The 17,629-nt window shown below is 43.9% G+C and overlaps 1 protein-coding gene across 2 annotated transcripts in view; it reads left to right on the top strand.

Moving 5' to 3' along the window:
• MCU (mitochondrial calcium uniporter) overlaps nt 1–17,629 on the top strand; it is a 52,281-nt gene extending 34,652 nt beyond the window's left edge. The window contains exons 2-8 of one of the 2 annotated variants that reach the window (XM_088525359.1): nt 6,694–6,763; nt 9,921–10,091; nt 11,344–11,448; nt 13,620–13,780; nt 14,274–14,477; nt 15,627–15,743; nt 16,575–17,629. In XM_088525359.1, the coding sequence (XP_088381485.1) occupies nt 6,694–6,763; nt 9,921–10,091; nt 11,344–11,448; nt 13,620–13,780; nt 14,274–14,477; nt 15,627–15,743; nt 16,575–16,691 (945 nt within the window). In that variant the 3' untranslated portion in view covers nt 16,692–17,629. Of the gene's footprint in view, nt 1–6,693; nt 6,764–9,920; nt 10,092–11,343; nt 11,449–13,619; nt 13,781–14,273; nt 14,478–15,626; nt 15,744–16,570 lie in introns of both variants that reach the window. The other variant, XM_088525350.1, reaches the window with a different exon arrangement.

The following is a 17,629-nucleotide window of genomic DNA, read 5'->3' as shown; positions in this document are numbered from 1 at the left end:
TTGAACAAAGAATTTATAACAGGATTTCAGGTTATCTTCCATGAAATCTTTTATTTTATTTTTCTCGGTCCAGCCTACTGGCAATATTAGAAAAACCAGGTTTTTAATCTTATTTTGATGATTCATGAGCTCTTTAGTACTCTAAAGGAATCCCGAGCCCAGACGTTATGTGTTGGGTTTGCTGACAGTGGGGCTGACTTGAGAAGTTTGAGTCTGCTCTTTATTCTTTTTTTCACTCGCTTTTGTGTCAAAATAGTTTAAGTATTAAATATACGAGAGTATTTGTGTCATCTTCTTTCTGATGTCCATGAGCAAAAACTCACCAAAATTGCACACTTAGGCAGATTTTTTTTTTCCCCTGGCTCGGGAATAGGATGCTGCCAAATGCAGGGATTTGGTTCTTACCTGTGCTCATATTTAGGGTTTACCATGCAAATAAGTTATGACTAAATCTGCATGGCCCTGCTCACTAAGCATATCCAAGACTTGCTCTCCCACTGCCTTTCAAGAACAACCACGTTTTTGGGTGTAAGGGCTCATGTTTGGGTTTTGGGCTGCAGTGAAATACTCTGTAAAGCTGCGCTTGTTTCCAGGTCCTCTTCCTACCCCAAACCCCACAACTTGTGTCAAATTTAAATAAAATTCCCACGTGTTACAGAGGGGCTTTGATAGCTCCCGACTTGGCTCTTTATCTGCTTGTGCTGTAACTATCGGCCCTGCAAAAGCCCAGTGATTTTTACTTGGCTGGTGAATTAAGGCCAATACTTGTTGCAATGATTTGCTGCTATCAGTTGTTCGCAGCCTAATATTGGTGCTCTGAGGTCAAGTCAATAAAGCAAATGTTTAAAAGCCTCTTTGGAGTTGTATTTAGTTCCCTGGCTGTACCAGGTAACCTGCTTTTTTTTAAAGTCAAACCAAGTAACTATCTGAAAGTTGCTATAGCGGAAGAGATGTGAATTTTGAGAGCTGGTGGGGAGAGAATAGAAATGGATTGAAAGGAAATGGTTGTAAGTCAGAAATAATGCTGTTACCTCCAGGAGCACTCCAGCCTCGGGCCTGCCTGGAGAGGGACTGTTGTGGCTTTATATCTATTGCTATGAGGTCTGGAATTTGTAACTCCTTCCTTCCCGCCGCAGCCAGGAAGCGTGCGGGCTGCAAACTGGCATTCGAACAGGAGGGTCTCCCGAAAGGAGAAAAGGGCTAGTTTGAAATGGCCTCTTTGATGCTCTGAAAACTGATTTGGCTCCGATGAAGCGTTGAAGAGCTCTTTACCCCTCCCCTAGCTGTTTATTTTTGGGTCCTTGCAGGAATCGCAAGGTGGAGCAGGTGGGAAAGCCCTTCCTGGAGCGTCGCCGGCTGGAGAAAGGTCTTGGTACGAGAGCCTCACTCCTGTTAGGTTGCTTCCAAATGCACCTGAGGCCCAGGCATTTATTTCGGGTTTGTCTCCTAATGTAATAAACACATAAAGCAACATTGCTGAGCCGATGCGCCCGTCAACATTCCTGGTGTCCAAAGTTCTCCCTAGAATGGGAGCGTTGTTCTGGCACCCGGAAAAGAAGGATGCCGCGCGTCGGCTCGTGAGTTACTTAATGCTGCAGTTAAGCGCCAGGGCGAGCAGTCTAGTGACAGAGTTAAAATTATCTCCTAATTGCAGCGAGAATCGACGAAATCCTGCCTGGCGGAAGGAGGAAGGGAATGGGGAAAGCTTGTGCTTTTATATTTATATATGCCACTGTAGGAAGGCCTGGGGCACGTAAGGAAGTTTCTGTCGTCTCACTCGAGTAACGTTGCCTAAAGGGAAGCCCGAGGCTGCTCTGAGTTATGTGGAGACAGATGTCCCTAAAGGGAGAAAGGAGCAGGGCTCCAGAAGTGTCCCTGACCCCCCTGCCATGGTTGCATCCTGCCACAGACCCTATCCAAGCTGTTGTGATCGCAGCTTATTTCGTCCCGTGTGTTTTCCAAGGTATTGGCTTGCATTAGGAGCATGGCGTAGAAATCACGTTGGCTTTGGGATTTGTTAGTGTTAACATTTTTGGCTAAGCTGTTGAGGCCACTGTGGGAGAGGGAAGAGTAAAAACGTTATTTTTATACAGCCAGATCTATGGTCTCCTCATTGCTAGAGCACCAAGCGGGTCCAAAACCAACATGGAAACGATGCTCACCGGGGTCTGCTATTTTAGTGCTGCTTTGCCGGTGCCTTTTCAGTAGCTAATGTGTCTTGGCCGCTGTGTGGAGAAATCTGAGGCTTGTCCTGGCTTATTTTGGGCTATCAGGATCAGTTCAGGAGAGTCCTTGGACTAGAGGAAGACTTTGGCTTCAGCAGGGCTGCTCCCTGGTGCCCGAGGCGCTCCAGGGCGCGTGGGTTTGTGCAGAGAAGCTTTTCCTCGTCCGCCTGTTTAATTTCCCTATGAAGGATGATTCAATTTTCATTAAGTGGCTGAAACCGTCGCTGAAAATGCGAATTGTAAAGGTGTCTCTGACAGCTTGTGTAATTCAGAGCAAAATTGTAAATTGCTTGCTTCTAGGCTGCCAAACGCCTATCAAAATATATTAAACCTGGTTTAATTGGATTGGGGAAGATTTAAGGGAGTGTCCTCGCCAAAAAGCTCCCTTCCCTTCTATTCTAAATGCCCCTGTCCCTAAAAAATCTCATTCCCCAGGGTTATTGCTTCTTAAAGGGGATTTTTGCTCTTCCAAAGCTTTGTTCCCAAGGCTTCTCAGTCTCTGTCACTTAAGCCCCAGGTTCCCGGTGTTGTGTTTTACTCTTGAAACTGCAACAGTTTCCATGGGAAACGTTCTTCGGTGGTGAGATGTAAAAAGCGACTGTAAAAGTGCTGTTGGGCTGAAACAATCTGCAAAAAAACAGATTAAAATCCTACCAAAGAAGCCCTTGCAGTGCAGATGATAGAGAGCTAGTACAAAATATTATTTTAAATCAAAAAAGGAGAGGGAAAAAAAAAAAACACAGAAAACTCTGACCTGTGTAAAGTCCTGTTTAGACTTCAGGCTCAAATAAGCGCTCCCGTTCTCATTGCCCTTTATTAGTACGTCAATAAAGATCTGCTCCTGCAAATTACTGCCTTTCAGTTGTGTTTAACTTCTTCTGAGGCTGTGTAAAATGCAACCTGGTACTTCCTTAACATGGCTGTAACCACAGGAAAGGGTCCCATCCAGGTTGCTTTGGCCTGTGGTCTGCTAGCTTGATGAAATGATGCTTTTTGGCAGCTTTAAATATTCATGTAATTTTGAATTTTTCTCTTTGCGTAGGTTTTTTTTTTTTTTAAGCTCCCTTTGCAGCCACCAGAAGTAGAGTCCCAAACACCCATAAATTGCCAGGGAATGTAAGTGATTTAAAAGCCAGAGTTGCACGGCACCCGTCGGCAAGGCAGGTAATATATCTAAGAGAAGAATGTCAGGCATCTGCTCTTAATCAAATCACCTTCTTTTTCCCCAGTGTTTTGTGATAAGAATTGCATAGGGCCAGTGCGAGGATTGCCTGGAAGGAGCCAATCTCTCCCGGTGGCTGCAAATTGAATGCACAGAGCAAAGCAGCTTCCCAGGCTGGATTTCCCAAGCTTTCCCATTCCATATGGGAGAAACTTGGCCAATATTAATTATGTGCAAGTGTTAATTGGCTCTCCCAGCTTAGCCCATAAAGCACAACGTTTGGCATCGGGAGTCTTTGGCCTGCAGGTCAGAGAGATCCAGCTGTTCGTTTTCAGGAGCTGCAAGTGAGGTTTTCGAGCGAGGTCTCCTCATTTCTGAGCTGCTTTTCCTGGCAAAGAGGCGTGACTTGGCTCAGCTCCAGCACATGCCGAGACGGAAGGAATTTCCTTGCCCTGTGGAAACCTTATAACCCTCCCTGATTCATCCTTGATGGTGCCAACGCTGGGTATGTCAGTAATGTTTGCTTAACTGGAGCCCTTGCTGTCCTCCATACAGGAGGGAAGCAGGATGGGAGCAAAAACACCACTGTAACGAGGGGAAGGGATCAGCAGGGGGTTTGAATTAAGCTCCACACACCAAAAACTGGAGGAAACGCTGAGGATCTTGTCCTTCTGGCTGCCCTCCCTTTACAACCTGGCTGGTGCAAAGAACCCTGAAGTAATGGGATGAAAATGAAATTCTTCCAGCTGCTGCTTAAACTAAGGTTCGAAGCTCGTTTGGTTTGAGAAGTAACCTTGCGACTACAGGAAGATTCGAGTAATGAATTTGAAAACTAGCGGTAGGAATTTAGCTCTGCCTTGTCTTGGTGCTCAGATTTCCTACAAGACAGGCTTAAATATAAAATGGTGTTCTGGTTTTCAAGCTTTTAGGGAGCAAGGGAGATAAATTTTTGTGTTTTGTTGTGTGCTTTGTTTTTTGTTTTGTTTTTCTTCAGCAACTCTGAGGCCTATATGAAAGAAATGGAATTTAAACCAACCTACTGCAATAAAGCAAAAACATTTTGATAGTAAAAGCATGATCTGGCATCACAGAGTGAAGGAAACATTCCAGTCCTGTGTGAAGGTTCCTGCTCAAGGTAGATGGGGTGGAGTGATAGAGGGAAGATGAGGATTGTGAGAGTCCAGTGGATCTTGACCATAATCTGTTCCAAAATAAAATGGGAGTAATGTAGTTCTCTGCAAGTTGTTGAGATTTGTGCTGAAATTATAGACAGAAAAGGGGGGTTTGTGTTTTTCCTTGGCATGAAAAACTCCCAGCAGTTACGCCTGGGAGGCACATGCCCTGAGGAATTGGTTGTTTCATTCCTTTAGGGAAAGGAAAGGGGATAAATCTGCTTCCTCCTCTTCCCCCCAGCTCTTCCTGGATTCTGTAGGTTACCTGTTTCTTGTTCGGGCAGATGGGCAAAGCGAGCAGGCTGACAAGGGGTGTTTCTAGCTCACCTCCTGCTTGTGTTCCTTTCCCAGCAGATGTGATAAAGTACCAGTTATTGGAAGATAAGAAAACGTAGGCAGGACTGGTAAGAGGGGCAAATGAAGACTCTTTGCTACTGTGTAGGTTGTACCTAGTGCTTCAAAATGCAGAGATTTTGATGCCACATCCTACTGGCACTGCCTTTTCTGTGGCCATCTCAGCCTGACTAAAAAGGGGGGAAAAACCCAAGAAACAGGATGTCTTTTCAGACAGGTGAGCTGAGCTTGGAAAGCAGAGGTGCTCTTCTGTTCGTGCGCTCAAAATGGATATAGGAATGTACCTAGTTGGATTCCTGTAGTAGGTGAAGGGAAATTCATTAAAGGGGGCTTTTCTGCCCCCAAATCCAGCTTGGATTCACATCTGAATTGGGCTGAGGGAATTGTCAAAGATGAAGATTTTGAAGCAGTTAAACCTGGGGATTCCTCATTAGTGATCTAGCATGTCCTGCCTTACAATCTATTTTTACTTCTTACCTTGTTTCTCCTGGCTTTTGGACCATGGCAATGGCAAGACAGGGGAGCTTGCCTTATCCAGAGTGTGTGGTGCTTTTTCTTTTTTATTTTTTCCCTCTAATGGGGTGGTTTCCTGGTTCCTAGCAGTAACGCATAGGTGTTTCTGTACCATAAACTTGCCTTTTGCAAATATTAAAAGGCAAATTTGCCCTTCACTTTCTGAAATATAGGCTTTCTTTAAGCAATTTGTCTACCAAAATGTTTTAATTTCTCATTCAAATCCAGCTGCAGCTGTTTAATGCCTGGTTCCCTTCTGCTGCTAACTGCCTGCTTGACCCAACCGAGGGGCTGCAAACACTACTGCAGTACGAGCCACATTGCAGATCCTGCCTTCATTTTCTCTGTCAGGACTGTTGGAAGGGGGAAAAGGAGTATAAATATAGCACTTTACAGGTTAATTACAAGTAAATCCAACACCTAAACATAGTTTAGACCATATATCTGGAGCTGTCAGGGTACTGACTGCCTGAGGATAATTCCCACTCTCGAGGCCCTCTTGAATTGGTTGGGACTATCTTTGTGCAGCCAAGATGAAAATGATAAAATAGCATTGAACTGTTGAAAAATTGGAGTGCGGGTCAGGTTGAGAGCTGGTTGAAGGCCTTGTTCCCTCTGAAATGGGACTTTTCTGTGCTGGGGCTGTAGGTGAGTAGTGGGATTTGGAGGTGATTTCTTTTTCCCAAACAGTCACACTTACTGCTAGCAACTTGCAGCTTTGCCTGCCTCTCCCTGTTGCAAGGATGAGAAAATTCCCTAAATCACCGGAGAAAACCCGAGAGAAGGAGCCTCTTACTCCAGAATTTCCTGTCCCTCACCCGTGCTCTGTTGTGTGTTTTTTTTGTTTTCTTTTGTTTTTTAACCACCTCTAACACCTGCTGTTTCGTGTGACTTCTGCCTTTGCATCCGCGTAAGACTTGAAGTTGTGTTTTTCAAAATGTTTATGTTCATGGAGCATCTGGCTTTAAGATATCTTATATGTATATATAGAGAGAGATCGAGATGGAGCAAAAGAGGAGAAAAATCCCAGCCGTCTCAGTGCACCTTCTCGTGAAGGCATGTGAATGGGCCTGGCCGAGGGGACGAGCCCTGCTGGGGGACAGATGGCTGGCGAAGATGCTCTTTCCTCCGGGGAGCCCTGCTCGGAGGGGACGGAGGGAGGAAATTCCCCGTGCGGGCCTGGGGACGGGGGTGGGAACGGGGCGCGATTCCCACGCGCGAGCGGCGCTGACCATTTGTGTTTTTGCTGTGTTTGGCTGTTTTCTAGGTGCACCCGAGGCTTTCTCCTTGGCAGAGCCTGCGCGTGGTCTATTGCAGTACAGTAGTGCCCTCTGACGGTGAGTCCCGGCCCGGAGCAAGTCTGGGCTCCCTTTTGACTTCGCCGACTGAAATCCCATTCCCCAAAACGGGATATTTTCGCATAGGAGGCAGCGAACAAGCCGTGAAGTCAAGTGCATTTTGTTCCCTTATTTAATTCCTAGCCCAGCTCAGACATTGAGCTGTTTTGATAGCTCCGAACGCCCTGCCAAGGTAGGTGGAACTTGGCAAAAACCTCCCGCTGCCAAAATACAAAGAGGGAAGGAGCAGCTTTGAGGGCGCTGCCCACTTGGTCTCTGTGCACAAAGAATAACCCACTCGTGCTGACACAGGCCCCACCAGGGCTCATTACCAAAGCTGCACGCTAATGAAGCAAAGGCTCGTTAGGCCCACAGCGCTTCCCCTGCCAGCATAACGGCCCTGCGCAAGCGTGGAAGGAGCTGAAATAAAAACTTAGAAGACTTAAATAGGTGGAAATGTAGATTAATGCAAGACTGAGGGGATAATGTAAGCTTGTAGATACTTGCCTGACCTAATTTACCTCTTCTGATCCGATGCTTGAATGTTTCCCTTGTTACTTTTTCTAAGAACTCTGCCTGTAGCAGCAGTAAAAGTTCAATTCTGATTCCTTTGGCCACCCTGTGCATTAAACTTTACATTGTTTTGGCCTTATGTACTGCTTAAGTTCTTATGTAAGGAAGAAGAGAATCTTGAAAAATACCAAGGATGTGTTACTAGTTCACATGTGGCTGAGTCAAAGCTTTGTGGTGCATGGATGACATTCCAGCCTGGGGCAACTTCATGCTTTATAAAGTGTGTAAAGCTTGGAAATCCTTATTTAGTGGCCCACCTGGCCAAGTTGCAAGCGACCAGAAATGTAAGTGCAATCCAGTTGTGCTCAATTGCTTTTCTTGACTTTTCTCCTGCATTTAAACACCAGCTTGAAACTTCATCAGTGCCGATGACCCAAAATGTTAGCTCTATAATTAGTGGGACACCAGAATGCGTCGTCCCTTTGGTTGCTTGTATTTGCCTTGAAGCAAGCAGTCCACGGGGCTGCCAGAGCAGGGCAGGGTGCCATAAATCAGCATTTTGTGCAACTCTTACTGCAGTTGTCTCTGCTGCCTTTTTATATATATTATTTTTAACTTTGAGCTATTCCCTCTCCAGTGCAGTAAAAGAATGGCCAGGCCACTCTGCTTCTGTGCGAGGCAGAGAGAGCATCCAAGTGGGATTATGAGCCCTCCTGCCAGGGAGTTTTGGGTTAGAGGGAATGACTTGTATAAAAACCTTTCATGAGGGCGAACGTAACAGCTGCAATTCCAGACTTGCTGAACGTGGCCTCCTAAGGAAAAAAATAGGCTGTAACGTTTCACCTAAGCCATAAATCCTTGGAACAAAAGGTTTCCCCTTGTTACCAGCACCAAACAGTTTCGGTATGGACCTGCCCATCATTTTTTTTTTCCACCTGCATCTGGTCTGTATTAGATTAAAATGTGGCAAAGACGGGTGCTCTGTGTCCTTTCGGCAATGCTGGCACTAGCAGAGCTGCAGTTGCCGTCTTGCAGCACAGGGGGTGAACAGGAAGCGTTGGTGCAAACACTATATTTTAGTTGTTCGGAATTTTTTCCCTAGTATATTATACAAAAAGTGGCATAGTAGCATTTTAAATAAAATGTTTTCACATGAACAGAGCTCTCTACAGCACTCTTGTAGTTTTGTAATGAATACTGAAGTTCATATTGTATACGTTATTCCCAGAACCAATGAATGTTAATACTTAACTGGCTATTTTGAACTTCCAAACATGTGAATTACTCCTGAGCTGCTCTCTCAGGTAGAAAATTCCCATCCAGAGTTAATGCTAATCTATTTCTTAGCAGTCTTTTGCACAAATACCTGGATGGAAGAAAGCAAAATCTGAGGGCTTGTGTCAAAACAGCTGCTGATCAGGAGCTTCAATTTCTGTTTAGCTGTCCAAATAAACTGGCGCTTAGCATATTTTTTCAGTAAATACTTGACTATAGTCTGAATTTTAAGTTTTGAAGCACTTAAGCGACTGAAATCCTGTCAAGTGCCTGGTTCTTGAGGATAGGGTTTGAATAGGATTCAAAATACTGGAGCTTCTTGAGAGGTTTTAGTCATTTCAGATGTCACACGTGTCATATTTGTCTCTACTTCCCTTTCGATGTGAGCTGCTCCCACGGCCGGGCCGTGTCCTTATGCCAGTTAAACCTGTGCATGGAGCAGAGCTCCGTCAGGTGGGACTGCCTGGGCACACAAGCTCTTAGGAGCTGGCAAATGCTCTGTGCACCAAAAAAATCTGGATTTTTTTTTCGATAACAAAAATCCCCAACAGCCCAAAGTGGATTGTTCTGCTAGGTGTGCGTAGCTCTATCTTAGCTCCAGCGTTTGGGGAGTTTTGACTGTTCATGACTCGGCGAAGGGCAGAGAACTTCACTTTTGTTCCCCCTTTTCTTTTCTTCCTGTGGTCTGAATAGCCTAAAGCATGCAGCGTGTGCTGGTAGGGAAATAATAATCAGCTTCCCGTTCATATAAGTCACTATAATAATAAACCTGCTCTCCAGGCAGCCACCCTCCAGCCTGTGCTGGTGCACACTCAAGAACTTACTTGAAAAAACTTCTGCCAGCCCTCAAGAAATGGAAAGGCTTCTTTTATCTATGCCTTAGAAGTAATATCTTCTTCTGAAGAGCAAAGTGTACTAATCCCATGAATTTTAGATAGTGTGACCTTGGAGTTTAAACTCAGTGAGTGCTGTTCCTGCAGCCCCATGCTCCTGCTTGCTCTCTTGCAGGTGTTTTGCCTCTGTATAACTTAGAAGAAGCCCAAACTAAGCACAAATTCAAGCGTTTGAAGTCTCTTTTTCCTGGAGGCCTCCTAGTGTGTGGTCTGCCTGTATTTTCTGGGCTGTAAGTCTGTAAACCGTGCAGTGTTTTGTGTTCCAGAGTCCAAAATAACTTTGATTTTCAAAAAAAAAAAAAAAAAAAAAGAAACCCTAATCTCTTGATGTTAGATGACCCGACATTGAACCAACATTTTGAAGCACCTGTTTTGCATTCAGCTGTTTGTCTTGTCTCCATAGGACAGCTATGGAAGTGTTACAGGGCTGCCCGTTAGGAGTGTGAGGCTGACGTACCTTTGTGTCTCCCGTGCAGAAGTGACAGTGGTTTATCAGAACGGCTTACCTGTCATTTCTGTGAACCTGCCCTCCCGCCGGGAGCGCTGCCAGTTCACGCTGAAGCCCATCTCGGACTCGGTTGGCGTGTTCCTACAACAGCTGCAAGCGGAGGACCGGGGAATCGATCGGGTTGCCATCTACTCAGCAGGTACTACTGCGTGGGGACTAAGGGCTTCCCTTGTTTGCCAGCTATTCTTGTGCAGAGTTTAACTTTTTAAGTGAAAGCTTGTAATGGAGTGAGTTCTTGGACACTCTGGAAGAAAAGAAAATGTCAATTTTAGAGCTGAAATATTTTGTTAAGTATCTGCACGTATTAAAGTTGCCTAAGGAAATATTTGACTGTAGAGTGAATAAAGAGGAAGCAATTCTAGTGCCTTAGCTTCACTCTTGATGATTCTCCATCAACAAAAGACATAATATTCGTTATTTCTCCACTTACATCCACCTGACTTGGATGGAGTGTACTAGCCCACGCTGCAGCACTTCTTGTGCTAATTGTGAGGACGCAGCAGCCCAGGAGCACTGCAGAGCTTGACTGGCTTTCAGGAGAGGTTGATGCTCGAGGTTCCGAAGGTAGCAACTGATAAACACAAAATTGATGCTCAGAATGCAAATTGCTGCTACAGACAATGGGCAAACCTATATCCAGGATGTTAATGAAGTCATAAATTACTTTTAGTTGTTTTTGCCTGAAGGCCCTCGTAATATCACCAACCACACTTCCTCAGTTTACCTTTGTTAGGACTGATGTGCAAGCTTTAGGTAAGTGCTTCCTGCTGTCTAGCCTATATAGAGATTCCAATCAATCCATAAGGAACTGGGTGTAAAGAATGGGGCAGGGGAAACAGTATTTTCCTTGGCCTTTAAAACTAGATTGTGTTGCACTCAAAATGTCCTGTTTCTCTGTGTCTAACTGGAATGCTCTGCTAGCACCAAAGCTCTGAAATATTGGGTTTGTCTTGAGAGTGACGTGAGGACAGATATGTCATGGAAGGCCTTGGCCTGGCAGGGAGGCGATGCCAAAGCTGTCAAGAGATGGAAATAGCATCTCTATGCAAGTACAAAGAGGTGAAAGTCACTCAAGTGAATTGTGCTGCAGGATGAAGTTAAATATTCAAATATCATGTGGTAGGGTAAAGGGTACTTATTTTTATAAAACACTCCCTCCTCCCTCTCCCCCAAAACCCCACGTTGTTAGAAAAGCAACTGCATACATTGGCCTAGCTAGTGTTTGCTCTGTATGATCTCTTAATCCGCACATCCCGCTTTACCAAGAGTACTGTCAATAAAAAACAGTCCTGCAGCGGGATCAGGGCTACTGTTGCAACGAGCTCAGCGCGAGCGCGGCCCGTTCGGGTGCTCTGTGTTGTTTAATGAGCTCTGCTGTGTTTGCCTTGCAGATGGCACCCGTGTTGCCTCCTCCACGGGCATAGACCTGCTTCTGCTCGATGACTTCAAACTGATCATCAACGATGTCACATATCTTGTTAGACCACCAAAGAGAGGTAAACCCACTTGCCTCTGGTAACATGTCTCAGGATTGCCTGTAACTGCAGCATGCTTTCCTAACCTGTAAAAATAACATTTCATGTTCTAGAAGAGGAAATCTTGCAGTTTCTAATCCTGCCTTTACAGTGTAACATACTTATATCTGCTCTCATAGAGTAGTCAGTGCTGGAAAACAAATACTCATGTTTTCAGGGCCAGTATCCCTCATAAGAGGGATAAAAGAAAAAATGGTGGAGGGAAACCCATTTAACATTTTTATCTCATTGTGAAGGAGCCGAAAATGAACAAAAGTCAGTTTGGTTTGGAGAAACAAAAAATCCTTCTCATAGCCTGAAAGGAGGGGGTTTTATTCTCTTTAAGGATGGTGCTTCATTGCAAACAAACCTTGAAAGCTTGTTAGCTGACAAGCAGTGAAATTAATGACAGTGCTCTTACAAGGTCGCATTACTAAGAAATAAATGGGAAAGGAAACCAGCCTCTTTTGAATTAATAGCAAAATCATTTAAAATAGTTGGCCTCAGCAACTTGTGTAACTTCCAGGTCTGAAAACTTGCAGGAAGATTTGGAGACATTTACTGAAAGAGGCAGAAATTTAATATTCTTATTTTTCCCCCTACTCTTTTTTATAGGTAGCTGTTAGGTTGAATTACATGTGAGGTCTTTGCATGAGCTTAATTAATTTTGTTTTAGCCCTGTAATCAAGCAAGCAAAATAGGACAAGTTTATGACCTGAGAGCATGTGTCAGGTTGAGTTTAGATGGTGGGAGTATCTTCCCCTGTTTATCTGAATGTTTCGCCTATGCACTTGCTTTTTCTCTTACACTTCTCACTTCAAGCAGCCGTTTACAGACAAAATCATTTGTAGGGCAGCAGCTGGCAGGGAGCTGTCAATATTCCTTTTTGTTTGAGCAGCTCAAATAAGTCAACATGTTGAAGCGAGTTGATCTATCAAAAAAATAAAACAGACTCTGAGGATTTATTTGGAGCCTGAGACCACCTTGGTGGCTTTTAGGAAGTTCTACTGATACGTGCTGTTTTCTTAGTAGGACTGTTAGCTTCTGAGGACCCTTTTGCCAAGAGAATAATAAAGTTATAAAAGCTTCTCAGCATTTTATTGGTCACAGTATAAAAATACTAAGTAAATGAGAGAATTTTGGTGACTCAGGGAGCTTTGTGAAGCCACATGTCCCTGGTAGGCACCAGACACCTGGATGTGAGGCTATGTGGGGGATGCCATTTCTGCCCTAATCCGTTTCTTAGACTGATCTTCACTAACGATGGTTTTTGCAATCACTTTAGGAGTATTTTAACAAAAAACTCTCCACAAGGCCAATGTGAAACATGAAGCAATTGCCTGCAGCTGCTTCAGGAGCATCATGTGGATTTTTTCTTCCCTGTCCAATTAAAGATGCTCAGTTTAAGGCAGGGGGCAGAATGTGCTTTGCTTACTGTGTCCTTTGGCACTGCCAGCTGAATTATTTCTGTCCCTTATTAGGCTGCTCATGTTAGAACTCAGACTGTCCACAGCTTTTCATCGATCACAACTTCTCCATTTGTTGCTTGAGCGTTGCAAGCCAACACTGGCTTCCCCTGGAAGTTGGGTGCTGTGGTTTTCCTGTGTCAGTTCTGCTTTCTGTGCTGATAAAATTACGTTTGGAGAAAATAAATTAAGGTGCAAGCCCAAGGAAATTGCAAAGTATTAACAGATTTTCTCATTAGGCTGTTATGTTCTGGGGACCATTAATGTCAGATCCTTGTCTGCTGTCTTCAGGAGCTGCAGTTGCTCCTGGGCTTTGTTTCAGTTTATTTCAGTTCTAGCTGTTTCTGACAGCTGGTGTGACTAGTGGCTAGTGAAGACTAGCTGGTCTTGCTAGTTTAGCTATGCCTTTATCTTCATTGTCTTTCGTATAAAAATGCAGCTCTTGATAACTGGCCAACTACTAGTATTTATCTTTTTTTTTTCTTGTTTTTTTTTATCAATTCATAGGCATAAAGCCTGGTTTTCTTTTGAAGAAGTTGCATTGTCTTAGAGTTGCATTGTCTTGGAGCTAAGTCTTTTGTGCTGAGAAGTTTCACACGTTTCCTGTGCAAAGTGATACCAGTTTCGGATAAATCTCTAAGGAATTGTGTGGATCACTGCGTATAAAGCAACCTCTTTCTTTCCTAGAGCTCTTAAGCCATGAAGATGCAACCACGCTGAATGATGTCAAGACGTTGGTTCAGCAGTTGTATACGGCCTTGTGCATTGAGGAGCACCAGCTGAACAAGGAGAAGGAGCTAATAGGAAGGCTAGAGGAACTGAAGGAGCAGCTAGCACCGTTAGAAAAAGTGAGAAGTCTCATTTTTATTTTGCTTATCCTCCAAATGCCAGATTAATGTATTTCGAGGTTTTAATTAGATCCCTTCGGATGATTTTAAGATCAGTGAAGCAGATGATGGCACTGAATCTATACCAAGACACATCTGTTTCTGCAGAAACTTTGTGTAGGTGGAAGTGAACTGGAAGTGAATAAATAGAAAGCCTGGTGCTAATGCAACAAAACATCCCTGCAAGCACAGAAGTAGACACCTTTGCTGAGTGTCCAGAGTATGCTGAGTAAAATAAATAAAGATAATGGGAGATACTGATGGAAAATAAATCTTAGGAATGTCTGTGTAGCCCGTAGTCAGGTCATGCATCTCAGATGATCTAGGATTTGTGTAGATGCAGAGTATTTTTTATGTTACACTTTAATAACAATATTATATATATATTATACATATATATAATACATAATATTTTTCTGAGAATACAAAGCACGTGTTTCTTTTTTTCCTGCAGGTAAGGATGGAGCTCAGCAGGAAAGCAGAGAAGAGGACCACCTTGGTTTTGTGGGGAGGGCTGGCCTACATGGCCACTCAGTTCGGCATTCTAGCCCGCCTCACCTGGTGGGAATATTCTTGGGACATTATGGAACCAGTCACCTATTTCATCACCTATGGTAGTGCCATGGCAATGTATGCTTATTTCGTAATGACTCGCCAGGTAGGACATGTTGTGCTGATGTTGGCACTTCAATAGAAGGCTTGATTTGGGCTTTTTGTAGAAAAATAGAAAAACTGGCAGTTAGCCCCTTCTCTGCTGTGTCAGAGCTGGGGGCCCCTTGATGTAATTTTTGCTATGCAGAGGGGGGCAGATCTTGGTGGAGTTTTTGGTGGTGGTCGTTACAGATTTCTTGATTGACTTTTCTTGCTTGCACTGCAATTAAGTTGTGCTCTACCCTGTAGTCTTTTAAGTGTTGTGACTTATCAGTCCCAATAACCCAGGGGCACAAGAGAGGGTCTTCCATGTTTCAAGAAAATACTCATCTCTGTATCAGACAGTGATCTCTAAAGAGACAAAAAGTGCTCGTAAAACATGTAGGAATTGCTTCTCTTCAGTTGTGTTAGGAATTTAGCCTCTTATCCAGATATAACACCTCCATTTGGATGCTTGCCTCTTAGTATGATCCCATATCTATTGACTCCCTGGTCAAGTCTTTGAAAACCAGCCTTGCTTCAGTGATGGGAAATCTATGGACAAAATAGAGCTGCGCTTCTCCGAGTCCTCACATCAGTGGCAGATTCCTGGCAGGGTTTAGCACACAATTTGTTTTACCACTCCTTCATAATCCCACCCCAGCGATGAGGACGGAATGGCTCAGAAGGTCTCAGACCACTAGGATAGATTCTGGTTTGGCTTAGAGAACTGCTCATAGGCAACTATTGTTGCTTTAATTAGTCATTGTGTTTAACAGGCCCATTCTGCTGTTTTTTTAAAGAAGCAAACTAATAACACTGTGACGTTCTGTAAAAGAATGATTAGATTAGTGCTTTAGACTGTAGTGGGGTGTTTTCGTTGTTGATTAACTGCAAACTGTGAGTGTTTTAGAACCCTGGAATACATTAATTCCTCTTCTTCCTGCGGAGAAAGGTGCACAGATTCCGGACAGGAGAAAAGCTGCTCTAACTCCCCATCAAAATATAGGAACACAGTAGAGGGAAGAGCAAATACTGAGCTTAGGCAGTGCTGCCTAGTCTTGTGTCTCGGTTGGCAGATATCGGTTATCCTCCCCAAATCATATCTGATAATAGGGGTGAAAGCTATTCCTGCTTTGAGGTGCTTCATTCATGTCTTCTGCTTTTTTATTTCTAGGAGTATGCTTATCCAGATGCCAGAGACAGACAGTACTTATTATTTTTCCATAAAGGAGCCAAAAAGACGCGATTTGATCTAGAGAAATACAATCAACTCAAGAATGCAATTGCTCAGGTAATGAGATTTTTTTCCGGAATTAAAAAGACCTGCCAGTTTTGTAGCTGCTGGTAACAGATGCACCTCAAACAAGAATGAATGTCTTAAGTTTTCAGCCTTAATTTTCTTGTCGCAGCCCCAGTGCAGTCCCTGAATTGGCTTTAATCTGCCCAGGAATGGAATTGCTGGATACCTAAATCAACATCAGACAGTTGCGTGTATCTATCCATAAAGAATGTTTTAGAAACTACTGGCAAATCCCGAGTCACTTGAAGCACTTAAACCCCAGAGGGATCTAGTTCAAGATTTCCATTCTCCTTGGCTCCTACGCACCAGTTGGGTTGAGTAAGGAATGAAGTTTTGCATTTGTGGGGTTCACATCCCCCTGACATAACTGTACTTGAGTACACTGGACCTGCAGACCTGGAAAATCTCGAGTGTTTCTCTGCTAAAAAACAAGGGAGATGAAGACCCCGTGAGTCTATGGGGATCATGTCTTCCCTGCAATTTTTCTTTGCCTTTGATGCATTCACAGAGCGCGGCACTTCCACAGGGTACATCTGCACATCTCCATTTCAATCTCTAGGTTTTTTGGCTCTGCTACAGACATTTGCAGCATTTTTGTGTCTTAGTGGTTGAATAAAGCCCAATTGGGAGAGGTACAGAGCCAAGGTCTTTCAGCAAGTGCTAGAAATGGGTATCCCAGAATTTCAGCTTATTTTTGTGCACTTCCCTCCTGGATAGGAGAAACGAGGAAGTACAAAAAAGCTTTCCATTCTGTAAAGGGGCGTGGGCTTGGAGATGCAGGGGGAGCCTGGTCTTTACAATGTACCTTTTGCTTTTAGGCAGAATTGGACCTTAAGAGGCTTCGAGATCCGCTGCAGGTTCACCTGCCCATCCAGCAAATTGATGAAAAGGACTGATCAGCCAAGAAGCTCTGAACCCCGGCAAAAAACCTGTTCATAGCTCTTGCCTTTTTAAATTAAAGCATTGCAGGTGGAAGCTGGGAGGCGGTGTGGGGGTGGAGGGTTTTTACCTTTAATCAAGACAAAGGACTGTAAGGGAGGGAAATACCTTTAAATCCGAAGATGGGACATTGTGGAATGCTAGTTCTGAAAAGGGCTTGGCAAAAAGTCGTGTCTTAAAAGTGTCTGAATGACAATTGTGTGCAAATACAGGATTGGGGGGGTTGTGAAAAGAATGTAATGCTGGGGTAGGGGTGTCTTCTTCCAGCTTTGCAGGGTCTGCCTCTTGAAAAGACACCAGCAGCCTGCTTAGCTTTTTAAATTTTCCTTTCTCTGATTCAGATCTCTCTCTCTCTCTCTCAAAAAAAAAATGAAAAGGGAAAAAAAAAAAAAAAAACACAGAATTTAAGCCACCCGGAGCCATGGCTGGTGATCAGAACTTGCGCTCCATCACCATTAACACGCACACTTCTGGTCAGACCTGGTCTCTTTTATAAAGTTACTACGAGACTGCTTTCTACTGGAAAACCGTGAGCTTCCCCTCCCCAGCCCACCCTATGTGCTCCACTGACTTCCTCCTTCGCTTATTTGTAGCACAGAATTGATTGTAGCCAAGTGAGAGAAGGAACAAGTTTTGTTCTGGACATTTGATAATTGATATTTTGGATTATTCCTTAAATATATAAACTTGGAGTCCCAGTGCTCTTGAGCTCCTTCTAGAAATCAATGGCAGCATTGCATGAGAGTTTTTATATTCAGTCTTAAAGGAGGGAGATTCCCTCTTCCCACCCCAAATCTGATAGCCACCTGGACTATGGAATTATGAAGGCTTAAAGGATTATGAAACTGCCTCAGAATCATGACTTCTGCTTAACCAAACAGTTTTGGAACATGGAATAATTATACTTGCTATTTGACTGCTCGCGTAGCAGGATTAAG

Source organism: Tinamus guttatus, unplaced genomic scaffold (genome assembly GCF_059628265.1).
Source record: "Tinamus guttatus ecotype Peru unplaced genomic scaffold, ASM5962826v1 Tinamus_guttatus_pri_ptg000023l, whole genome shotgun sequence".
In the NCBI taxonomy this organism is placed as follows: domain Eukaryota; kingdom Metazoa; phylum Chordata; class Aves; order Tinamiformes; family Tinamidae; genus Tinamus; species Tinamus guttatus.
The sequence above is the reverse complement of the archived record's forward strand: the minus strand, read 5'-3'. Positions and strand labels throughout refer to the sequence as shown.